Source organism: Anoplopoma fimbria, chromosome 23 (assembly GCF_027596085.1).
Source record: "Anoplopoma fimbria isolate UVic2021 breed Golden Eagle Sablefish chromosome 23, Afim_UVic_2022, whole genome shotgun sequence".
NCBI classification, from domain to species: domain Eukaryota; kingdom Metazoa; phylum Chordata; class Actinopteri; order Perciformes; family Anoplopomatidae; genus Anoplopoma; species Anoplopoma fimbria.
Window position 1 is genome coordinate 15442124 of NC_072471.1, and position 26178 is coordinate 15468301.

Consider the following 26178-nt stretch of genomic DNA (forward strand, 5'->3'; position numbering starts at 1 on the left):
GAAATCATTACATTCATACATTCAAACATAAACAAAAACATTCAAACTGGTCTCCATAGCAACCAAAAATTCCCAGGACTCTATGGATAGAATCAATGTAATTTGGAACACTCATTAAAGGCAAACATCAAAGGAACATCATCTGTGATGTCATAAAGGACTTTTCTATAGTTTACTAATAGGAGACAAAAGGTTTGATCTGAAACACATTTCACTCAGACTCCAGTTTGGATCGGAGACGAATTTGACTAGCAATGGAAAGTCCACTGAGCAGGAAACAACGTAGACATCTGAAAAGAAAGACCCAGGTCCAGCAGCAGGAGACAAAGCTGGAAGACATGGAATTAAATTCCAAGGAGGTTGAACCTCCAATTAATTTTTACCTCAGTTCACTCGAGGAACAAGTCAGAAGTGAACTGAAGGACAGCGAGGCGAGGCTCACCAAGACTGAATCAGAGGGGAGAGTCCTCCTAGACATCGATGAGGACTCGCTGCAAGCGGAAGCTTTCAAAAACCAGGAAGAAGCAGCAAAGCAGACCCTGGAAAGATCTCACGCTTTCTATCAAGCTCAGATGAACGAAGCACAGGACCTGCTGCAGACTGAGCGTCTCCGCCCTCATCAGAAAACTACCACCGAAGGGGAGATGGAGACATTCAGAGACTTCTGTCAGGCTAAAGTGGATGAACAGATCGATATTAGCATTAAGCTCAAGGCTGCTCTTGACAAGACTGAGCAGCAGCTGAAGACCGTTCATCTCCAGTGGCAACAGGAGAAGTTTTTCCTCACAACACAGCAACAGAAAAATGGGGACTACCTTCAATCCCAGGTGCATCTGATAGCTTCCTTTCGGGCACAAGAGCAGGAAGCATTAAAGCAGACGCTGGAAAGATCTCAAGCTTTCCATCAAGCTCAGATGAACGAACAGAGAGCGGAGACTAACAGGATCGCAGCAGCTCTGAAAGAAGCACAGGACCTGCTGGAGACTGAGCGTCTCCACTCTCATCAGAAAACCATCACCCAGGAGGAGATGGAGATATACAAGACCTTCTGTCAGGCTAAATTTGATGAACATGTAGACATCAATGGTAAGTTCAAGGCTGCTCTTCATAAGGCTGAACAAGAGCTGAAGAATGGACATCTACAGTGGCAAAAAGAGAAGTCTTCTCTCACAGCACAGCTGGTTGAAGTGCAAGCAGATACCAGGAAGACTGCAGAAGCCCTGAAAGAGGCAAAGGACCTGCTGGAGACTGAGCGCCTCCACTCTCAGCAGAAAACTACCACCCAGGAGGAGATGGAGACGTCCAGAGCATCCTGTCTGGCTGAACTGGATGAGCAGAAAAAAGATATTAGTAAGCTCAAGGCTGCTCTGGAGAAGGCTGAACAGGAGCTGAAGACTGGAACTCTGCAGTGGGAAGAGGAGAAGTCCTCCCTCATTGCACAGCTGGAAACAGACTGGGACAATAACAATGACCAGCTGAAGACCATAGCTTCTCTTCAAACACAGGAGGAGGAGGCTAAGCAGACGCTGGAGAGATTCCAGTCAGCCCATCAAGCCCAGCTGGAGGAACAGAGAGCGGAGAACAGCAAGATCTTAGAAGATCTGAAAAAGACAGAAGATCTTCTGAAAACTGAGCATCTCTGCTTTCAGGAACAGTCAACCCTCACGGCACAGCTGGAAACATCCCAGAGGAACTATCTTGCACAGCTGGAGATGCAGGACAAAGACAGCAAGAACCTCATGGCTACTCTCCAGAAGAAATCTGAAGATCAACTGGATAGTGAACGTCTTCTATGGCAGCAGGAAAAATCTTCCCTGCTGAAGGACACGTTGAGAAAGAAAGCCTCCTCTGAGGTTCAGCTTGAGCACCAGAAAAAGAAAAACAACAACCTCTTGGCTGCTGTGATGAAGACTGAGCAGCAGTTGAAGAGTCGTAGCATTGAGTGGCAGCAGAAGAAGTCTTCCCTCACAGCCAAGCAGGAAAAAACCTGCAGGGACCTCTATGCTGCCCAGCTGATCGTAGCTTCTCTTCAAAAACAGGAGGAGGAGGCTACACAGAAGTTAGAAACATCCCAGACTTCCCATCAAGCCCAGCTGGAGGAACAGAGAGCGGAGACAAACAGGATCGCAGCAGCTCTGAAAAAGACAGAAGATCTGTTAGAAACTGAGCGTCTCCGCTTTCAGGAACAGTCAACCCTCACGACACAGCTGGAAACATCCCAGAATAACTATCTTGCCAAGCTGGAGATGCAGGACAAAGACAACAAAAACCTCATGGCTACTCTCAAGAACAAATGTGAAGATCAGCTAGAGAGTGAACGTCTCCTATGGCAACAGGAGAAAGCGCCCTTGGTGAAGGATTTGGTGAGAAGGAAATCCTCCTTTGGAGTTCAGCTCGACCATCAACAAAAGAAAAACAACAAACTCTTAGCTGCTGTGATGAAGGCTGAGCAGCAACTGAAGAGTTGTCACATCGAATGGCAGCAGGAGAAGTTATCCCTCCTTCAGGCCACAGAAAACATCCAGCAGACGCTGCAGGAGAAGGAACAGGAGTGGCAGACGACCGAGAGCTCCTTGAAGTCCCACCTCGAAGATCTTCAGAGCCAGATCACCATCACGCAGATTAAGTGGTACAAGAAACTCTTCTCATGCCAGGCTCAACGCTGAGGACACAAAGACACATTTGTTATTGTATACTTGTGAGGATTAATCAGTCTTAACCCCTAAACAGCACCTTAAAACAGCTGTTTGAGGGTTAAGACTTTATTCTACACTTGGAATGTGAAGTGATTTCACTTTTCAGGTGTAAAACTAAAACTAGTCCTCACAAAGATACAATAACTAATGCGCCACACACACACACACACACACACACACACCCACACACACAACACAACCCAACCACCAACCCATCACCAACACCATCACACACCACACCACACACCAACCACACAACCCACCAACCAACCATCAATCCACCAACCATCAACCACCAACCCATCACCCCAGCACCAACACACACACACACACACACCCAGCCATCCAAGGAGAGGGGATCTCTCTTTGAATAGCCTTTCCCGAGGTTTCTTCCCATGTCCATTAGATTGTTCTAAGGTTCATGGGGAGTTTTTCCTCGTCTTCTTAGAGAGCTTGGGCTGGGCACCTGTTGCTGATCTGGGTCTGTGAGGCCCACTGAAACACCTTCAGCTACACAAATAACATCTTAAAAAAATAAAATCATAAAAATTATGTCATACTTGTAAATCGGTTGTTAATGAAAATTTTAGGTTGTCATGTTTAATATTAAACGTGTAATAATAAATTGTTGATGTAGAAACCCTTGGACAAACACCAAAGCCTGAAAATATAAAGTAAGTTGGCTCAAGTGATTTGACATGTTGGTCCAAATATAGTATCTTTTGTCTGGAGTTACATGTTGGTCATCAAAAGAAAATAATGAACATTTTGCTGGTTTACTACGAGTCTAAAGTTACTTAGGATTTTAAGGCAAAAAGGTTGATTTAATGTCACAGCACCTTTCAAACACAGCTGCAATTCAAGGTTTTATTGTAAGATAATGCATTAGAAGCGTTAATATATTCAGCATCCTGCAGCAGATGTGAGCAGCAGTCAGCGAGTCCAGAGCTGTAAAGACCAGCTGATGAAATGATCAACTCAGTCTACAGAACCCTGAAGGCCCACCCACGCTGCTGCACAGAGCGCTATCGCTTGTATATGATCAATTATTACTATTATTAATTTCATAAAATACATCGATACCGAAGCTGTCTGAAAATAGCTGGATTACGTATCAGTGACGATATGCCAATCTGGTATTGGAAACCGTTATTTTAATAAATAACAATTCAGTATATCTTTATCTATGTATTTATTTCAATGCTTGTATTTTATAAAGTTAGGAAAGCAATGTTTAAGTCAAGCCTGATGTTGCTTTTGACATAAACTAATGATCCCAGTCACTTCCACACAGTGAGACATATGGATTATTAATTTAACACGGGTATCAAATCAATTCTCAGTATTGGCCAAAACCTAAAGCCCAGGTTTCATTATTGCTATTGGGACTGAAAGAGTTTATTATTTAGGTTATTAATTTAGTTATTTCCACATGTATTTATTTTTACATGTTTTTATTTAAGGACTTATACATGAAGGTATCTAATATTCATTATACATATTTTAATTATATATTGGTTGTTGTTGAACATTTTATGTTCTACTACTGTCATGTTTAATATTAAATGTGTAATAATATATTGTTTTAAGACTCAAGGGACAAACACCAATGAGTTCTCATTAGCACCCTATAGCCTGAAAATATACAGTAAGTTGGCTCATCTGATTTGACATGTTGGTCCAAATATAGTGTAATTTATCTGGAGTTACATGTTGGTCATCCAAAGAACATAATTCAATTAGAAACACCTGGGTCTCATTAATGACCGTTGAGTACGCACAACACGGGGCCTTAAAGAGGCATACGCTACTTCCCACGCTAAAGCTGTGATCTATAAAAAGAGAGCTGATTTTCCAACAACGCACACCTTAATGTCTTTAACATGAAGAAGGTGGAACGGTTGCTTTCTTTAACCTGTACTACAGCTGTAGTACACACAAGTATAACAGGAAACAGACAAGGTGAAGGCTTTTACAAGTATATGTGTGGTATAACTGTTGTCTCAGTTTGGGAGATAGAAGATTTTCCAATAATAAACAGATAACACAGTCTGTTGTTGATTAAACAGAAGGTTCCACCGAGATTTGAACTCAGATCACTGGATTCAAAGTCCAAAGTGCTAACCATTACACCATGGAACCACCATATGATCAATTTTACCCCAAAAAATACAATAAACGACTTGTTGACCAAGTGACTATCGGCAGCTAATGCTGCTATCACACACAAGAACAACAGGATACTGTTTTCCCTTTTAAAATCAGGTCCCCCCACAATTTGGCTTCGGATAGCTGGATTCAGAGTTCAGAGTGTTGACAGGTGTAAGTACTAAACATTACACCGTTTTATATAAATACAGTGCTCAGATACAGGTAAAAACTGTACAGACTGAACCCAAGCTTCCAGGGGAAACTGCGACCTAAACGCAGCACCGATCAGCCATCCTGACTGCACAAATCCTTCTAACGCTACTTAGTAGACATTGTGATAAATGTCAAGATATAGCACATGAAATATGTCATGAAATAGTAAGCTATATATTAGTACGCATACACTGTGCCATTAATCCACACATAAACATGTGAGAATAATTTAGTTTGACAGAGTAAAAGGTCCCACCAAGATTTAAACTCAGATCAGATCTGTGTTCACAGTTTTTGGAGTTCAGAACTACAACTTCTTAAGCACTGATGAAATTCAAAACTGGAAAGGTCATAGTTTTCACTATATTCTAGTTTATAAAAAATCTGGTCCCAAAGACATTTGAACTTTCATAACAGAAAAATAAGACGTTAAAATCATCAACCACAAAGGCTTCAGTCATTCAAAAAAGTAATGTCTCGTTTATTTAGCGTCTTATAACGTTAGCTACACTACTCCCACATTCTGACAGCCGACCGTTAACGTTACTCTGTGGAAACAGTTAACGTTACTCTGTGGAAACAGTTAATGTTAACACATTATTCGTTTCCAGACAGATGTGGAACAATGACTATGACCTTCCTTGTCTGCCATTTGTCTTCTAGAGAGAGGAAAGAAAAAGACACAAAGAAGGAACAGTGGAAGACCAGACGAGAGACAGGACAGCGTGCATCAAGAGCCATGAAGAAGAGACAAGGGGCAAGGAGCCAGCATGCTTTGTGAAACCTCTCATTTAATAAAGTAAAGAAATAGTCATTCAATTATCTGGATTCTCAAATTTCTTTTTTTTTTTGGTTGCTGTTTATTGACTAGTGTCTCTCCTTTTCTGCCATATGTCTTTTAGAGAGATGAGAGAAAACGGCATGAAGAGAAAACGAGACAAAGACCATCAGAGACAAGCAGCAAAGAAGACAAACTCTCTGTAAGCTGCTGCAGTCAGGACCATCAGACATTTGACTGACCTGAAGATGATCAGTGTTACAGCTGTTTGTGTCATGTTTGGAAGTTACATCGTAGTATTGTATGTAATTCTCAAGAACTTGTTTAAGACCAAAGAACACAGAAAATACTTGGCTGTAATGAATTCATTATTGGCTTCAGCCTATTCAGGGATAACAAGTGTCAAGTCATTTAATAACTGATATACTAGATTTTAATGTTATAAAATGGTTATTAATGCCTCCTTTGAATGATGTAAAAGGATTTGTGTTCAAACTGCTTCATGTCTCTAATAAACTTAACAAGACAAGTTACTGTGTGTGTTAGCATTTATAGTCAGAGGTCTTCAAACATATGGAGAAAAAAACTGATCTCATCCTGTATGTTACATCCTGGGTGTTTGTTATGATCTGATATGTAAAACCAGTAACCATGATATCCATAGTAACGGCGTATTACAAGTTACAGGTTAATGACATAACTCAGAGTAACATTTATAGTGTTGAAGTAGAAATACTTTTTTTATTATTATTTTTATTTAACTCAAACCAAACTCTTTGATATATAATTCAATCATGTAAATTTGTTATTTATTGATAAAGTCATCAAATGTGGACGACCTGTACTGGATATATGTGTCTGTCAGTTCAGCATACCATTCACTCACAGTAAATAGACTTTAGGTGGTGCTCCAATGAAAAAGGTTTCTGTAGGTTTCCATCTGAAGTTTTCTATAAAGGTTCTGCGTGGAGCTTTCCTGTAAACAAACAAAGGAAATATTAATCTTTATGTTCAGAATTGTATTAATAGTTAAAATGTACATGTAATATTTAATGCTTCTAGCTGGATTTGGTATGAAAAGCTAACATTGGCAATTCATTTTTTAACCAATAAAACAACCATTACTTAGCTCTAGCTTTTCTCTTCTCTGCTTTGGAGAATTTGATACTAATCTGTATTAAATCAATTTATAGACCTATAAATTGAACATTTTTGAGTGTTGGACAAAACAATACATGAATACACATCTTTTTGTCTTTGGAAAATTGTTATAGCCTTTTTTTCCCCTTTTGTTTGACATTTAAACTGGTCTATTAGCTGAGCTCATTCATTGCCAAATAGCCAAACATACTTGTTCTTAATGGGAAATGTAAGCCTACTAAAAGTAAATAAATCTACAGGGATGTGGACAATTCTTATAATTTATTTAAGTACAAAACATACAATTAAATGCTGAACTCAAAGCCACCAGACTCCATTATCGGAAAACAGTCATTTTAACTGGCTGATCATTGTAAAGCGCTTTTCTTTGAAATTTAACAGAAACAAAAAAACCTCTTCAAAACTGTCTTGGTTAGTATAAATCACCAACTCTGGTTGCTTTTATCAGAAGCTTGGTATATAGTTTTAATAGTGTATTATAAGCTGCTTAGAGCTAGTGTTGGGGGGGACAAGTGATTACTCCTTCAGACCATTAATCAACACTTTGTAAAGGGCTGTTTGTGGGAGAAGACTTGAAAGTGAAGTGAAGTCACTTTACGGTTAAAAAACTGAAACTGGTCCTCACAGAGATATCTTTTGTAAATGCAGCTTTTGTCTTGATAAGTGTCAGGTTGGAGTACGAGACTCCATGTCAGTGAGTACCATATAACTGTGTAACAGAGTCACATAAAGTCTGTAGTGTAAAGGTAAACAGTGGACTATGCTGATACAATATCATTTCTGTTGAATCCATCGACCTGTTATTCTGCAGTTAAATCACTCTGCTGGTAAAATATCTCACAGATTGATCCCAGACAGATTGGTGTTACAGATCAGCTACAGCAGCTATGACTTCCTTTCTATTGAATCTAAATGTGCGTCACAGATAGTTTGTTGCTGAAAACATCATGAAGAGAAGAGATTGAAGATAATGTGCACAGAGAGGAGGCAGAAAGAAGATGGATATGAGGAAGGAAGGATTCTGTTTGGGAGGACAACGCCCCCTTCTGCTTTAAGCCTAGTACATTGATAACAGGGCTCGCTAATAACTAGTTTTCCGTACATTTAATGATGCTAATTAGCTCAAATGTAAACCAATGTAGGGGCATATTTGTCTCAATCTTGTCTCTTAGCATCAGTGACGTCACCTGTAAGTGTTCTGGTGAGAGTTCAGATAGGATTAGTAAGCAGAGAACATTATAGCAAAATAGACTGAACTATAAGATCTTTGTCAATCAATCAAACATAAACATAACACTAAACATAAATCCTCGCCAAGACACACAATTAAGTAACTATATTATTGATAAACCCTACAAATCAATCAATCAATTGTATTTGTAATCATGTAATCATGTAATGAACAATTCTCATCAGTTCCTTCAAGTTGTGCATCAGTTTAAATACAATAGGGTTATAAGTCTGATCAGTTAATTCACTTTGTTCTGCATCATCTCCATATTTACCTGTTCTGTTGTATTTTATATGACAAATGTTAGCCGTGAGTGTCTGTGATGCTGCTTATAAAGAAGAAGTTGGCAGCAGCAATGAGGTCTTAATGTAGCCTGAAGGTCTTTCAAAAACTGATTCTAAATATCTGACAGTTAATTAGAGTGTTACATAGAAATGTCATTGTGTTTGCGTTTTCTGTCACAGTGTTTGCTTTTAGTGACAAAGTGTAAGCTGCCTTTAACAGTGTCCTGCTTTTGAGCCAAGAGGAAATAGGATTGCTGCTTTGCTAAATCTCTGTTTACACTGTTTTATTCTACAGATAAAGCTTCATCACACATACACACACATACACACATATATATATATATATATATATATATATATATATATATATATATATATATATATGTATGTATATACACACACACACACACACAAACGTATAAATAGATATATATGCACATATATATATATATAAATAAACACATATATATGTGTATATTTATATAAATATATATACACATATACAGCGAGTAAAATAAGTATTGAACACGTCACCATTTTTCTCAGTAAATATATTTCTAAAGGTGCTATTGACATAAAATGTTCACCAGGTGTCGGTAACAACCCAAGTAATCCATACATACAAAGAAAACCAAACAAATACGTTCAGAAATTAAGTTATGTGTAATAAAATGGAATGACACAGGGAAAAAGTATTGAACACGCTTACTGAAATTTATTTAATACTTGGTACAAATGCCTTTGTTGGTAACGACAGCTTCAAGACGCCTCCTGTATGGAGAAACTAGTCGCATGCATTGCTCAGGTGTGATTTTGGCCCATTCTTCCACACAAACAGTCTTCAAATCTTGAAGCTCTGATCTTTAGTTCTTTCCATAGATTTTCTATTGGATTCAAGTCAGGTGATTGGCTGGGCCATTCTAGCAGCTTCATTTTCTTTCTCTGAAACCAATTGAGAGTTTCCTTGGCTGTGTGTTTGGGATCATTGTCTTGCTGAAAAGTCCACCCGCGTTTCATCTTCACCATCCTGGTAGATGGCAGCAGATTTTTATCAAGAATGTCTCGGTACATTTTTCCATGTTTGCCAGTGCCGTATGCTGAAAAACAGCCCCACACCATGATGTTCCCACCTCCAAACTTCACTGTTGGTATGGTGTTTTTGGGGTGATGTGCAGTGCCATTTGACCTCCAAACATGGTGTGTATTATGGCATCCAAAGAGGTCAATTTTGGTCTCATTTGACCAGACTATATTCTCCCAGTATTTCACAGGCATGTCTAAATGTTGGGCAGCAAACTTTAAACGAGCTTCAACATGCTTTTTCTTCAGCAATGGAGTCGGTGAGCGTGCATACAGGCCACGGCGGTTGAGTGCATTACTTATTGTTTTCTTTGAAACAATTGTACCTGCTAATTCCAGGTCTTTCTGAAGCTCTCCACAAGTGGTCCTTGGCTCTTGGACAACTCTTCTGATAATTCTTTTCACTCCTCTGTCAGAAATCTTGCGAGGAGCACCTGGTCGTGGCCGGTTTATGGTGAAATGATGTTCTTTCCACTGCCGGATTATGGCCCCAACAGTGCTCACTGGAACATTCAGAAGTTTAGAAATCCTTCTGTAACCAATGCCATCAGTATGTTTTGTTAGTATGTTATTCTAGATGTTTGCTTATTTAGGTTAGATTGTTTGATAAATTAAGATTTTCTATTGATGGTCATTCATTTAGTTTAATTATATTTTTGTTGTTGTTTAGTATACTTAGTTTTGGGTTTGGTCATTTATTTTCACTTGGGTAACACTGTGCGCACCTGCGGTTACATATAGGAGTAGGCAGGTATAGGACCAGCATGCACCGGGGTGGGCCTATTGTTTTTTACCAGCGCAGGAGAGTCAGCGACAGGATTACCTTTTGTTCTTTTGTTTGTTTGCCTGTTTTGTTGGGCCAAACAAATCATCAGCAACAAATATATAAATATATATATATATATATATTATATGTATATATATATATATATATATATATATATATATATATCCAGGTTATATATATATATATATATATATATGCACACACACATATATATACAAACACACACACATATATATATATATATTTTAGGGATTAGAAAAAGCATTACATTCATACATTCAAACATAAACAAAAACATTCAAACTGGTCTCCATAGCAACCAAAAATTCCCAGGACTGGATAGAATCAATGTAATTTGGAACACTCATTAAAGGCAGTCATCAAAGGAACATCATCTGTGATGTCATAAAGGACTTTTCTATAGTTTACTAATAGGAGACAAAAGGTTTGATCTGACACACATTTCACTCAGACTCCAGTTTGGATCGGAGACGAATTTGACTAGCAATGGAAAGTCCACTGAGCAGGAAACAACGTAGACATCTGAAAAGAAAGACCCAGGTCCAGCAGCAGGAGACAAAGCTGGAAGACATGGAATTAAATTCCAAGGTGGTTGAACCTCCAATTAATTTTTACCTCAGTTCACTCGAGGAACAAGTCAGAAGTGAACTGAAGGACAGCGAGGCGAGGCTCACCAAGACTGAATCAGAGGGGAGAGTCCTCCTAGACATCGATGAGGACTCGCTGCAACATTTTCTCGATCATGTCCAAGAAAAGAACGTGAACAACAAGTGGAGCGACGAGAAACAAGAAACGCCGAAGGAGGTATGTGGCCTGAAAGATCAGCTGCATGAATCTCAGGCTAAACATGGCCAATCTCATGTAAAGTTGGAGCAAGTGAAGGGAGAGAAAGAGGCCCTTCAAAATGAAGTGGAGGCTAAGAAGATGGAGCTCTGTGCTGTAAGGAAGATGATTGCAGTGGCTAAAACCAACGTGGAGTTGGAGTTGGAGAGCTATCTGGAAATTGAGACGGCTCAAACACAGAAACTGCGCATTGAATTGAGAAAGATGGCTGAAGCTCTCAAAAATCAGGCTTTCCATCAAGCTCAGATGAACGAAGCACGGGACCTGCTGGAGACTGAGCGTCTCCGCCCTCATCAGAAAGCTACCACCGAAGAGGAGATGGAGACATTCAGAGACTTCTGTCAGGCTAAAGTGGATGAACAGATCGATATTAGCAGTAAGCTCAAGGCTGCTCTTGACAAGACTGAGCAACAGCTGAAGACCGTTCATCTCCAGTGGCAACAGGAGAAGTTTTTCCTCACAACACAGCAACAGAAAAATGGGGACTACCTTCAATCCCAGGTGCATCTGATAGCTTCCTTTCGGGCACAAGAGCAGGAAGCATTAAAGCAGACGCTGGAAAGATCTCAAGCTTTCCATCAAGCTCAGATGAACGAACAGACAGCGGAGACTAACAGGATCGCAGCAGCTCTGAAAGAAGCACAGGACCTGCTGGAGACTGAGCGTCTCCACTCTCATCAGAAAACCATCACCCAGGAGGAGATGGAGATATACAAGACCTTCTGTCAGGCAAAATTTGATGAACATGTAGACATCAATGGTAAGTTCAAGGCTGCTCTTCATAAGGCTGAACAAGAGCTGAAGAATGGACATCTGCAGTGGCAAAAAGAGAAGTCTTCTCTCACAGCACAGCTGGTTGAAGCGCAAGCAGAGACCAGGAAGACTGCAGAAGCCCTGAAAGAGGCAAAGGACCTGCTGGAGACTGAGCGCCTCCACTCTCAGCAGAAAACTACCACCCAGGAGGAGATGGAGACGTCCAGAGCATCCTGTCTGGCTGAACTGGATGAGCACAAAAAAGATATTAGTAAGCTCAAGGCTGCTCTGGAGAAGGCTGAACAGGAGCTGAAGACTGGAACTCTGCAGTGGGAAGAGGAGAAGTCCTCCCTCATTGCACAGCTGGAAACAGACTGGGACAATAACAATGACCAGCTGAAGACCATAGCTTCTCTTCAAACACAGGAGGAGGAGGCTAAGCAGACGCTGGAGAGATTCCAGTCAGCCCATCAAGCCCAGCTGGAGGAACAGAGAGCGGAGAACAGCAAGATCTTAGAAGATCTGAAAAAGACAGAAGATCTTCTGAAAACTGAGCATCTCCGCTTTCAGGAACAGTCAACCCTCACGGCACAGCTGGAAACATCCCAGAGCAACTATCTTGCACAGCTGGAGATGCAGGACAAAGACAGCAAGAACCTCATGGCTACTCTCCAGAAGAAATCTGAAGAGCAACTAGAGAGTGAACGTCTTCTATGGCAGCAGGAGAAAGCTTCCCTGCTGAAGGACACGTTGAGAAAGAAAGCCTCCTCTGGGGTTCAGCTTGAGCACCAGAAAAAGAAAAACAACAACCTCTTGGCTGCTGTGATGAAGACTGAGCAGCAGTTGAAGAGTCGTAGCATTGAGTGGCAGCAGGAGAAGTCTTCCCTCACAGCCAAGCAGGAAAAAACCTGCAGGGACCTCTATGATGCCCAGCTGATCGTAGCTTCTCTTCAAAAACAGGAGGAGGAGGCTACACAGATGTTAGAAACATCCCAGACTTCCCATCAATCCCAGCTGCAGGAACAGAGAGTGGAGACAAACAGGATCGCAGCAGACCTGAAAAAGACAGAAGACCTGTTAGTAACTGAGCGTCTCCGCTTTCAGGAACAGTCAACCCTCACGGCACAGCTGGAAACATCCCAGAGAAACTATCTTGCACAGCTGGAGATGCAGGACAAAGACAACAAAAACTTCATGGCTACTCTCAAGAACAAATTTGAAGATCAGCTAGAGAGAGAACATCTCCTTTGGCAGCAGGAAAAATCTTCCTTTGGAGTTCAGCTCGACCATCAAGAAAAGAAAAACAACGACCTCTTAGCTGCTGTGATGGAGGCTGAGCAGCAGATGAAGAGTCGTACCATCGAGTGGCAGCAGGAGAAGTTATCCCTCCTTCAGGCCACAGAAAACATCCAGCAGACGCTGCAGGAGAAGGAACAGGAGCGGCAGACGACCGAGAGCTCCTTGAAGTCCCAGCTCGAAGATCTTCAGAGCCAGATCACCATCAAGCAGATGAGGAAGAAGTGGTACAAGAAACTCTTCTCATGCCAGGCTCAACACTGAGGACACAAAGACACATTTGTTATTGTATACTTGTGAGGATTAATCAGTCTTAACCCCTAAACAGCACCTTAAAACAGCTGTTTGAGGGTTAAGACTTTATTCTACACTTGGAATGTGAAGTGATTTCACTTTTCAGGTGTAAAACTAAAACTAGTCCTCACAAAGATACAATAACTAATGCGCCCACACACACACACACACACACACACACACACACACACACACACACACACACACACACACACACACACACACAACCCACCAACCATCAACCACCAACCTATCACCCCACCAAGCACCACACACACACACACACACACACACACACACACACACACCCAGCCATCCAAGGAGAGGGGATCTCTCTTTGAATAGCCTTTCCCGAGGTTTCTTCCCATGTCCATTAGATTGTTCTAAGGTTCATGGGGAGTTTTTCCTCGTCTTCTTAGAGAGCTTGGGCTGGGCACCTGTTGCTGATCTGGGTCTGTGAGGCCCACTGAAACACCTTCAGCTACACAAATAACATCTTAAAAAAATAAAATCATAAAAATTATGTCATGCTTGTTAGTCGGTTGTTAATGAAAATTTTGGGTTGTCATGTTTAATATTAAATGTGTTATAATAACCTCACCTATGGTCATGAGCTTTGGGTAGTGACCGAAAGAATGAGATCGCGAATACAAGCGGCCGAAATGAGCTTCCTTCGTAGGATGGCTGGGCTCAGCCTTAGAGATAGGGTTAGAAGCTCAGACATCCGGAGGGAGCTCGGAGTAGAGCCGCTGCTCCTTCGCGTCGAAAGGGGCCAGCTGAGGTGGCTCGGGCATCTGATCAGGATGCCTCCTGGACGCCTCCCTTTAGAGGTCCAACTGGTAAGAGGCCCCGGGGTAGACCCAGAACACGCTGGAGAGATTATATATCTCGCCTAACCAGATAACACAGTCTGTGACAGAAGGTTCCACCGAGATTTAAACTCAGATCAGATCTGTGTTCACAGTTCTTAAGCACTGATGGAATTCAAAACTGGAAAGGTCATAGTTTTCACTATATTCTAGTTTATAAAAAATCTGGTCCCAAAGACATTTGAACTTTCATAACAGAAAAAGAAGACGTTAAAATCATCAACCACAAAGGCTTCAGTCATTCAAAAAAGTAATGTCTCGTTTATTTAGCGTCATATAACGTTAGCTACACTACTCCCACATTCTGACAGCCGACCGTTAACGTTACTGTGGAAACAGTTAACGTTACTGTGGAAACAGTTAATGTTAACACATTATTCGTTTCCAGACAGATGTGGAACAATGTCACACACTTCATGTTATGAGGCTCTTTTACATAACACACAAGAGATAATATACGACAATACTAAACAGACACAGAGAGGATAAAGCTGAGCTAAAAGCTACCGTTAGCTAGCAGCTGGCGCTAACTTTAGCTAGAAATTGTTATCACTTGAAAATCAATATTGTAGGCCAAGTTATCAAACTATTAGGTTCTAACCAGTAGTCTGTCAGGTTTTTCAGGTGGACTGGACACCATGACCAACTGACCGCACCTGAACACAACACAAAAAACACAGCTATCTAATGCTGTGTTCACAGGGAAAATTCAACTTGTTTCAACCATCATGTAATAATAAAATTAAATAAATAAATACTATGTTAAATAAATAAATTAAACAGAGGCAGATTAATGCATAATTTAATGAAAAACAAGAGACAAACATTGGTATTCAAACGCTATATGAGTAAGTATATACATTTTCTAATTTCTACAACTCTCTATTAATTTACTTATTTCTATAATCATATATTTATAGGTAACTGTAATAATGATAAAATAATTATAATCGATGTCAATTGATTAATTACAGAATTGACAGAAAATCAATACATTTGTAATGTTTCGTAATCTTTCAAGATTTAAACAAACTCCTCCAATACCAGGATTGACTGTTTTATATAGTTGGGCTTTGGACTGTTGATTGGAAAAAACTAAACATTTGAAGACGTCACCATGCCATCTTTTTCCATTTTATAGACCAGTTATTCCCAAAGACTGCGTCGGGTAACCGGCAGGGTCGCTAAATGAATTTAGCAGTGCATCTTTGAAACACATCAGAGAGCCTGAATGTTTGTATTGTTCTGATAATTGTAACCTATTTATAAATCTAATATGAAAGGCATGCGTACATTATATTTATTTTACTGATGGGAAGACATTAATATATTAAAATAGCCTGTTAATTCCACTAAACGCAACGTGGTCTCATTTATAAAGTTTACTTAGTTTAATAACATGTATCAAACAAAGTTGTGATTTATCAGTGATATTTCTTCAAGTTAGTGGTTTTCTATTAAGATAATATCAGGTGATGCAGAGATGGCAATGGAAATGGTCAGGAACGTTAATTTACGGACAAATTCGCTCTTCTCAAGATTTACATTCAAAGCCTTTTGTGAATCGGGTCGCGATGGTTTGTGATTTCTAAAAAGTCCCCAAAAAAGTTTACGAAACACTACTCCTAACAACTAAATTATTTAATTAGAAAATAATTTGTACATTTTCAATAACAAATACACCCAGTAATTTAGTTGCATAATAATATAATAATAATAATAATAATAATAATAAGTGTCAATGTTTAGGGTGGAAAATAATTATTATTTTCATCAATTAATCTGCTGATTATTTTCCGTTTAGTCAATGGATAGTAAAAAAGTGCCCTTGGCCCAATACCTGAAATATAAATGGGCAACTGTTCGCATGAAATAAATCAATACAAAATAAAATAAAATGTTAATATTAATGTGTGGAGGCCATGGTGATGAGGAGCCGCACATACAAACACAGAGGAAACTCTTCTAATCTCATTCTGCTCCTGATCTCTGACCTGAGGAGATGAACTGTTGGAAAGTGATTCTTCAACTCAGAAAGAAAGTGCTGAATTAAGAAACAACACCCGATTAATAAAAAAAAAGCCTGTTCACGGTGGAAATCTTCAGTTCATGTGTCAAAAGAAATGTTCTCCGCTGGTTAACGCCGCGAGAAACAACTTGCTGAGCATTGGCATCGTCCGTGTGTTGGATGACCAATATGGTTAAATATCAGACCACATATAAGAAATATTCCTCTTTATGGTTATTAAATGAAGCGTAATATTACAGGATATAATATAAAACCATATAGTATAGTATAATTACAGTTATTTCATGTTGTTGAACTACTACAACTAGATTACATCTGTTATTTGGATGTAAAAGTGTTAAATATGATAACATTTCTAAATGTGCAGATGTCAAGTGGAACATTTATGAACTTTATTATAGTGATTAAGAAACACATCATTTTAAAGTTGGTGCACAAAGAATAATGCTAAAAGTTGTGTGCATTGCACGCGCTATGGAGATGACGTTAAAGTTTGGAAATGGCACGAGATAGACTTGTGACTTGTACGTTTCATTTGAAATGTACAGGATACAGGGTACTTCTTATGAAATGTTATGCAAAACCAGTAATCAGGATATCAATAATAACGGCATATTACAAGTTACAGGTTAATAACACAACACAGTGTAACATTTAAAGAATTCAAGTGGAGTAGGATTTTTTATTTTACACAAACCATTTACTTTTTTATGCTTTTAGAGATAGCATTCAAACATCAGCATACCATTGATTTACAGTAAATAGACGTCTCACAATCATCCACTAGAGGGCCTTTTATGCCCTCTAGTGGATTTTCTGAGTGGAGAGAGGCAAACCAAGCCAAACAATGATTTAATCATTTTATTAAGTAGAAGGGTTGTCAGGTGTGCTAGCTGGTCTGTGTGACCAGGTACCATCAGGCCCGGTTCTAAGACCACTTTGAGGAACCACCAGTACGTCTCAGATGATGGTGGCAAACTGGCAGTTAAATAAAATCATGTGGCTATGAACTGCTTTTGTAGTTGGAAGAAGACTGACCTCATAATATCCCTACTGCCTAGTTCAGAAAACATGCGATTCACTTTGGCTCCCCTTCTTCTGTCACATGTAAACTATTTACAATAAACCAGTATACCCCCTTTATCTGAGTTTCTCGGCCCACGGCTTGAGAAATACCTTTGCAAAGGTACGCCTTACTTTTTTAAAGAGAGCGTCTCAGGCAGAGAGTATGAGAAAAATAATGTTTTTTTTAACATTTTGAGCATTTTTCTGCGAAAAGGCTGCAATACGTGTCAATTTGCACTCAACATACATACAGCCTTTTCATAATAACTTGTTTTTACATGAAACAGCGGTTAGGTTTAGGAAACAGAACTACTTGGTTCGGTTTAGGAAAATATTTTGAAATACTTAGTTAGGTTTAGGCAATTAACTACTGAGTTACTTTAAGGAAAAATTGTCGTTTGGGTTTAAATAACTATACTGAAGTGCCGTTACTGAAGTACAGAAGTTATGTGACCAATAAATCCATGTTCTCGTTCACATAGGGAACTAACAGCGGTCTAATGGCTGAAAGATCACTGGTCCCTTTAAAACAGTCAAAATTTAAATAGGATAAATTATGCATTTAAGTTTAAATCAACACTACAACAGATACTACGTTAGCCTCCTGACACATAGTGTTACGACAAACTGGCACTTTATACATAGGGTAAAGTATTTTAGTAATGTTGACACAACTTGATATGATTTAAGGCAGGATGTCATGGTGTTTCTAAGGACTTTAATTATCACTATGTTCAGGTTCAATTATAGTAAATTGATTCATTTTATATGTAACTCAGTGTTTCTCTTCAACTTAGTCGGAGAAATAATCTTCCAGTTCTGTTACAGTATGACCAAAAGCCGACAGAAATTTGCAGATTTTATTTTTATTCACAGTACATTATGGAATCTGAAATCCTATATAATCTACAGACTACAGAATCTAAAGGGTGTTAAGACACCTGCACATAGACTTACAAAGGCTGGGGTTTAAAGAGACAGATTAATTAACCAGTCAAATATATTACATTCTAATTACCAGGTGTCTTCTGAATAAAATATATATATATATATATTCATATTAAAGTGCCTACATGGTGCTATAACATCCTTCTTCCCAAGCAAAGAATATCGCTATAATAACATTTGAAATTTTTAATGAATTTAAAAAAGATATATAAATATATCTCCTTCAGCAACACAACAAAATACAAATTATAAAGGCTGAACTAATTGAGCAGATATTTTCCAGACTTGACATGGGCCCACAACCTGCAAGATGTGTCCTAGAATACTTTGTTCTATTTCAAATCTTTATAAGGAATACTCAAAAATTACAAACTATAGAGGAGCAAATATTTTCAGAGGAACCCTAAGTACAGCTTTAAATCCGATTTACTTAAATTCTTCCAAAAAGTGAAGTATTTCCATCCTATAGTGAATGTTACCGGGTTTATAATGGAACTATGGTGTTGAGAAGAGCTGCGGGTAAAAGCAGAGGAAGACTCATATTTAGGTGTAAATGGAACAGCTGTTGTCGTTGATACTTGTAATGGCCGGAGGTCTAGTTGATGCAGTCCATGATGTGGATCTGCAGGGAGTCCAGGTCCGGCAGGATCTCATTGCACTTGGGACAGGCGTGTTCGGGAATGTTCCCCTGATGCTGCCAGTCAGTACCTGAGAGTCAGAGACACTGATCACAACCTGAACAGATGTTCCAGTTACACTTCACTCCCTCTCAGACTGTGTGCTATGTTGCAACATGTTCCACCAATCACGTTTTATGGGTTACACCGTCCAGATGGTTAAATGTATAGTTTGACATTTTGGGAAACGTGTTCATTCTCTTTCTTGCCGAGAGTTAGATGAGAAGATTGATGTATGCTAATTATGAAGCTACAGCAAGCAGCCAGTTAGCTTACTTAGCATAATGACAGAAAAACAAGAGGGAAACTGCTAGCCTGGCCCTGTCAGGAAGGCAAATCTCGTACGCCTTAACTAATAAGCATGTTATATAATTTTTGTTTAAAACATGTTAAAATGCAAATGCTTTTTATTTATTTTTTTCTGGGTACGTCACTTGATGCTATTGGGGCCAAAATATATTTTCTCCCATAGACGTACATTGCGAGAAAGAGTGTTAATGGGCAGATACAAGTGTGAAGATTTATTCAAATCATTAGGGTCCTAATAGTTGTTTACTTCAATATTATCTTAATCTAGAGTTATTTCCCTAGGCATAATGAACTGCCATTCATGTGAGCAAGAAGTTTTTCTCTTTTACCAAAAAACTATCTGGATTGATAAATGCCCTACAGGTAAGAAAATAAATGTGTAGTTTTGATCTTGGGGTGAACTGTCCCTTTAAGAGTATCAGGTAAAAAGATGGTATTAAAAAAAGTGAAAAGCACAAGTACCTCTTCCGACCAGACTAGCCCCGGCTCCCTGTGGATTTCCTCCCATGTGTCTCTTCTGCATCTCAGTCAGCGACCGCCTGTGGAGAAACAAAGTGAAAAAGGGGGATCTTAGCCCGCTTCACAGCAAATCAATCCAAGCAAAGCAGACCAGCCAAAGGATTATTGGTTTTCGTGCCTATTCTGTGTGCTTAACTACAATACGATATTCTACTCAACCCATACAAGCAGCATAAACCTTAACATTTATGAAAGATTATTTGGTAACCATGCCAAAATGTATGAGAAGGAGAGCAGGCTTCCCCACACAGGTCCATGTGGCACTGATGATGCAGGATGACATCACCAAAACTGTCCAATGAATGAGTTACCATAAAGGCTTACAGCTTGGTTACAGTGTGAAATAGAACTAGACTAGCACTAAAAGGAAATAATGTGCTGTATTTTCTTATTTTTTTTTCCTGATCTGAACTGAACTACAGGTGTTAAAGCAAACCTGGGTCTTCCGTTTTGTTCCGTACCTGCCCAGCGAGTCCAGCTCCTCCTGCAGCTGGCTGTTCTGCTTCTTTACGTACTCCAGCTGAGCAGCCAGACGCTCCCTCTCTTCGTGGAGTTTCTCCCTCGCCGCTCGCTCTGCGTAGAAGTCGGAGGAGTAGACCTCCGCCTGCAGTTAGACAAAAAGCATAAGGGAGAGCATGTTGTCATGTGGACTTTTGATACTTCGGGTGCAATGACGCTTGGGTTTACTCAACATCGAGATTTCATACGCCCTTGACTGACCTGAGCCTCGAACACCGATATCGTCTGCAGCTCCTCATCCTTGCTGAAGAGCTCCAGCTTCATTTGATCGATGTGGTTCTGTTTAGCAGCCAGGGCCTCTTCAGCGGCACTCAGCCGCTCCTGCAGCCCGTCCGCCACCTCCTTCTGCACCAGCAGAGACTGTGAGACCAGAGGGCAAAAGGTCAAACACGTCTGGCTCCCATTTGTCTTATAACTGCATTAGGTTTGGTGGAAATCAGCAGGATTCCATCTGTTGCTAAAACAATCCTCGTCATGCTACGTGAACTGACCTCTCTCTTCTTCTTCTCCTCTTTGAGTTCATTGTAGTCTTCAAACAGCTTGGTGTACGCATCCTTCAGCTGGGCCAGGGTGTTCCTGAGAGGGAGGAAGGAAGGAAGAAAGGGAAAGGGGTTATTGGTGACTCAGTGTGCGTGTCCAAATATAGGCTAAACACTACAAGGGAATATAATCTGATGGTGACTCTGAGGGAAATGGGGGTTTCCAATGCAGATTTCTCATTTTTCTGGAGAGTAAAAGCCGATGAGATCCACATTAAGATGGCCGGTGAGTGTCTCTGTGTATATGCATGTATATGTATATATATATATATATATATATATATATATATATATATATATATATATATATATCTGTGTCGCCTCTGACCTCTCCTCCCCGGCCTTCCTCTGCTCCATCAGGGTCTGAGACTGCATGCTGTCAACCTGCAGCTTCAGCCGGTCGTTCTCCGACTGAACGGCCTGCTTCTCCACCAGCTGAGCCTTCAGAGTGACCACTTCGTGCTCCACCTCCCGACATCTAGACACAAGAGGAAAACACTGAATATGTGTGTACAGCTCAAGATAAAGCATGGGAATGCCGACTAAGGGAGGAAACCGTTGCATAAAAAAACATCTGCTGCGTTACCGTCGTTGGCTCTGTCACTGAAATGTTTCGCGGGTTGAGATCTGACTGTGTGGGCATATCTGTCTGTGTTGGCCTAACCTGTCCTGCAGGTTCTTCTTCATGCCTTCTGCTTCGTCCAGCTTGCTCTGGGCCTGCTGCAGCTCTTTGAACAACGTCATCATCTGAGACTTCAGATTCTCCACCTCAGACGCTGCCTGAAAAATGTTGGCACAATGACACGCAGTACGATAAGAAAGCTAGACATTGCAAAACTGGAGATTGTTAAGTCATAGATCAACAACAGCACACAGAGATGAGACTTGAAAATGAGGTTCTTTAAATGTGATCAGGCCGACGACAGAATGCAAACATTACAATGATACTACCGATCTGAATTACATCATTCGTTCACTAGGATAAAATGCTGCTAGTTTTAGGAATTTCACTGTGGAGTGAATACCTTTTCCTCTTTCCCAGGATCCTCCTTGGTCTCTGCTTGGGGGGTCTGTGTTGATTTCTCCACATCCATCTTCTTCTCCTCCAACTCTCTTATCCTGTCGGACAGTGCGTTTCAAAATAAATTAACAAAATATGTCAAATTATAGAGGTGAGATTAGATTTTTTTTTTTAAATAATAACTTTATGAAAACCTTGCACTTAAAGCAAATAAAACAATATGTCATCTTCTCACAATTTGGTCCAGTTTACAGGAAATCAAAGCGCATGCACCACTAACATTCTGACTTCCTGTGTTTCCTGATGCTATAAACTCAGTTTTAACTGGCACCATGAGGGTAGATCATCTTGTGGTGAACAGTGACCCCTACCTGGCAGCAGAGGACTGGAGCTCGGCCTGCAGCCGCTCGGCCCGCTGCGTCTCGTTCCTCAGAGACTGGAGGAGCTGACTGACGGTCATCTCCTCACTTTCCAGCCGGGACGCCGTCATGCTCAGGTCCGGACGTCGGCTGCGCTCCGAACCGCACACATCGTTCACGCCGTCTACGCCTCCATCCTGAGAGGGAAAAATACACACCCGGTTATATCCCAAAGCGGGAGTTGGAGGCTTTTTTTATGTTAGATGAGGCCTTTCCATGCTGAATAGAGGATACACTGATTATACAGGAGGTGTCTGTGTGTGTGTTGCTCCTCACCGAGACCCTGATGATCTCAATGAAGGAGTCATCCTGTGAGTCCTGCTCCGCCTTCAGCTGCAGCTCCGAGTTCATGGCCACCAGGTCGTTCTTCTCTGCCTGCAGGCGAGCAACCTGGGCACGCAGGGCATCTAGCTCTGCGCTCTGATTGGATGACACCGTCTGGAGATGACATCATGTGGATTACAATTTGGACAGAAACTTAAATCTCATGCAACCTGACAAAGTGTACTAAGAAAATGATATAAATATATAAAGAAGACTATTAAGAAAATGTTAGCATTGGAACATGGCTCTCAGCTACTTAGATCCAAAAATTACTAAATGGGTAACATTCTGACCATCAAGCCTCCGAGAGCTCCCCCCGTCCTCCTGTCCTCCTCCACCCTCCTGCTCTGCTCCTGGTTTTGGAGGGTCAGTGCCTCCATGCGGCCCCGAGCCTCCTCCAGCCTGCTATTCAGAAAGTCCCGCTCCTCCCGCTGCTTCTCCCGCCACGCGGAGAGTCCCTCGAACCGCTCCTTCATCGTCAGGTTGGTCTGACGCAGGGCCTCTGAGGTGGGGACAGACACGAACCGAAAAATAATTTGAATAAATGCAAAGCGCACAAGTCAAGTAATTTAAGTTATGACCCTTTTCATAGCCGTTATAGCCCAACACACTGCTCCAGCTGGTCTATACTACAACTCTAAAACTCCACCCTGAGAGGAGCTGTCAGAAACTCATTATCCCCTGACCTTTGACCCCAGGCACTTTGAGACATGATAAGAGTATAAAAAAATATTTTTATTGTGGAATGGAGAAAAAAAAAGAAAAAAAGCTCTAACGAGGAACATCTCTCACCTTTCAGGTCTCGGTTCTCCTGGATGAGGATGTTCATCTGCTGCAGGTGTTCCTCCAGCGCGCCCGACTGACTGGGAGAGCGAGGGATGTCACCGTTCATCAAGGGGCCTCCAGACGCCATGACGCTGAGAAGAGACAGAGATTTGGGATCTTGAAGGCAGTTTGAATATTAATAAAATATTGCCAAAGATGTGGCTGATTTGCTCTTCGGAATATTGCACCTTTCTGTGATCTGTGGGGAGACTGGGATTCAGTTTGCACACACTGAGATACAATGTTTATTTGATTGAGAGGTAGTTATCATGTAGTCTTGGCATTATTTCATGTTTTCATTTGTTATAATTTAAAAAAAGAATGAAATATGGATTATTATGGATTATTTTTCAACAGCCTTTCATTCCCAACCGTTTAATTAACTTAAATGCTTTCACAACAACAGAGCACATAAAGGAAAAAGCCCCATGCTGACATCATCGAATGACTCAGTGCTTCAGCATTCAGGTCAGGAGCATACAACCGGAATTATCTCATTAGCAGGTCACATGATAATTTAATAACATTAGAATAACAAGAGCTGAATGCTATACACAATGTGTTCTGCTTCATGGCTCAAATAATGACTTAGTGACTGCCTGTCACAAATAAATAACAATGTAAAGGTATCACGGTTGAACTATAACCTACTTATTTAATACTACAGTGGTTACCAGTGGGATGAGCAATATCTTAAAACCACCGCTGAATACTACAGACACACTGTTTCGTGTTAAATTGGTACCTGTGTTATGTGTTATAACATTTCAGTTTTTGTTTCATTTTCTTCAAGCTGGGCCTGCCCGGTTACCGACTCCTGGTAAACACTGAAAAGTTATCAGTAACTCACACAACACGGATGCGGTTTCGCCTGAAACAAACTGCGTCACGACTAAATGTTTATGAACACGTAGGAATGTCTTCACTCACCTGCTGACAACTCTGAAACTAGACCCAGAAACACACAGCAACACTCTGGAGAGATGGCAAAATGTGTCGATCAACCTTGTGCTGCTTCTGGTTTACACCGTCAAGTGACGAACGGAAACCAAGAGATTTCCGGTGATGGTTTTCAAAATAAAGACTTTGACAGTACCTGTTTTTTTTTTTTTTATCTGAAAACGGTACAAGAATTGGGCACAAAGCATGCCAGTCATTTCTAATATGTTTTAAAAGGGACATTCTTTAATAAAAAAAATATTTATTTTGTTTGAAGTTTAGTTTAGTTTAGTTCAGTTTATTTGCACAATTGAAAAATATAAAAAACACAACATTGATAAATGATATTACAGTGCAGGAAGAGGCAGAAAGCCCACTGGGCTTATGTGAAGCCTCCACCTATATAATATTTAAAAAAAATCACAATACTATAACGAATACAAAAAGAAAATACATCTGGTATGAAATATTGTTGAAAAAGCATTTTTACAAGATTTATAATAATAATACATTATAAACAACAAGAAAACAAAGAGAAAAAATGCAATGAGTCAAGATGTTCATCAAGTTCTGCTTTTTATTGACCATGTATGCAATGTATATGGGCTATCAGTCAGATAATACACAGGAACAGGGAAAACAGCAACAGTAAGATGGAAAATAGTGATAATTTGTTCACCCATTCACATTCTTTTGATAATGTTTTGATATTGCTAATATATGCTCGAACTTTAAAGCCAACTTTGTCAGTCATCGTCACGTTTAAGCTGTTATTCTGAAAGCTCATTTGCCTCGTGTTTAACCCTATCTACATTAATGAGTTAGAATAAACATACTATTGATTGGCTTTGATCCAAACTTGTGTTCAAATTGGCCCCATTAAGTCAAATATACTATATAACAGCATTAATTCGATTTATTTAGATAATCTGTTATATAAAAATAAAAAGATGTGCATGCGGTTCATGGCAGTGTCCGTGAGGTGGCAGTGTTTTCTAAGCAAATTTACACAGCTGTAAAACAAAAATTCCACACCACTGAAATATTTGGTTGTATTTGAAAAGTATTATCCTAAATAAGGTCCTAATAATTTTGTATCATGATGTGCATTTTGAGTCCAAATTGTCAGCTGTTTTATGGAGAATACTAAAACAGGAGAAGCTGAGATTTAGCAGCCTATTGAACTGCATACGAGAAATGTACAGGGATGATTCATTTAATTTCCCTAATCCTTATCTGTTCCACTGTAGACTACTGTTATCAATCAGTGATGTAATTGTGAAATGTATGCAGATTGTTCACTAGGAACATGCACTCCAACAGTAAACCACTTAGACTTCATTGACGGAAAAATGGAAACTACTCAAGAATTGCACCTAAAAGCTGATGATGATGATGATGATGAATGTGGTGAAAAAGCATTTTTTTTTTTTTAAGATTTGCCACAATTGCCACTATTACTATTTATTTAAATAGATAAAAACTGTATAACAAGTTATGGATGTACAATTTGCTTTGCATATTGATATTTTCAGAGTAGATAGCGCTTGAACCCACCAACCAATTCAAATGGAAACTTAAAAAGGTC

The 26178-nt window shown here is 40.0% G+C and overlaps 2 protein-coding genes and 1 non-coding gene across 3 annotated transcripts; 1 reads left to right on the forward strand and 2 right to left on the reverse strand.

Moving 5' to 3' along the window:
• Positions 1-4766: 4766 nt before the first annotated feature.
• On the reverse strand, positions 4767-4838 carry trnaq-uug (transfer RNA glutamine (anticodon UUG)). Its single transcript has one exon. It is a non-coding gene; the product is annotated as a tRNA-Gln (tRNA).
• A 6050-nt stretch (positions 4839-10888) lies between these two features.
• LOC129112848 (golgin subfamily A member 6-like protein 22) lies at positions 10889-13558 on the forward strand. Its single transcript, XM_054625085.1, has one exon. The coding sequence runs from the start codon at positions 10889-10891 to the stop codon at positions 13556-13558; it is 2670 nt and encodes an 889-aa protein (XP_054481060.1).
• Positions 13559-18387: 4829 nt separating this feature from the next.
• optn (optineurin) lies at positions 18388-24688 on the reverse strand. Its single transcript, XM_054624686.1, has 13 exons — positions 24582-24688; positions 23619-23743; positions 23120-23328; positions 22779-22940; positions 22455-22639; positions 22088-22181; positions 21727-21842; positions 21391-21540; positions 21015-21099; positions 20725-20883; positions 20466-20608; positions 19948-20024; positions 18388-19207 (listed from the first exon to the last, which is right to left on the reverse strand). Exons 2-13 carry the CDS (start codon positions 23737-23739, stop codon positions 19095-19097), a joined length of 1614 nt encoding a protein of 537 aa, XP_054480661.1. The 5' UTR covers positions 23740-23743; positions 24582-24688; the 3' UTR covers positions 18388-19094.
• Between the last annotated feature and the right edge of the window lie 1490 nt (positions 24689-26178).

Excerpts from the sequence above, each read along its gene's own strand:
- LOC129112848 (XM_054625085.1), top strand. The coding sequence starts at position 10,889 with ATGGAAAGTCCACTGAGCAGGAAACAACGTAGACATCTGAAAAGAAAG.
- optn (XM_054624686.1), bottom strand. The coding sequence starts at position 23,739 with ATGGCGTCTGGAGGCCCCTTGATGAACGGTGACATCCCTCGCTCTCCC. Across the intron at positions 20,609-20,724 it reads TATCGGTGTTCGAGGCTCAG|GCGGAGGTCTACTCCTCCGA; the intron begins GTCAGTCAAGGG and ends GTCTAACTGCAG. Across the intron at positions 20,025-20,465 it reads GAGCTGGACTCGCTGGGCAG|GCGGTCGCTGACTGAGATGC; the intron begins GTACGGAACAAA and ends GTTTCTCCACAG.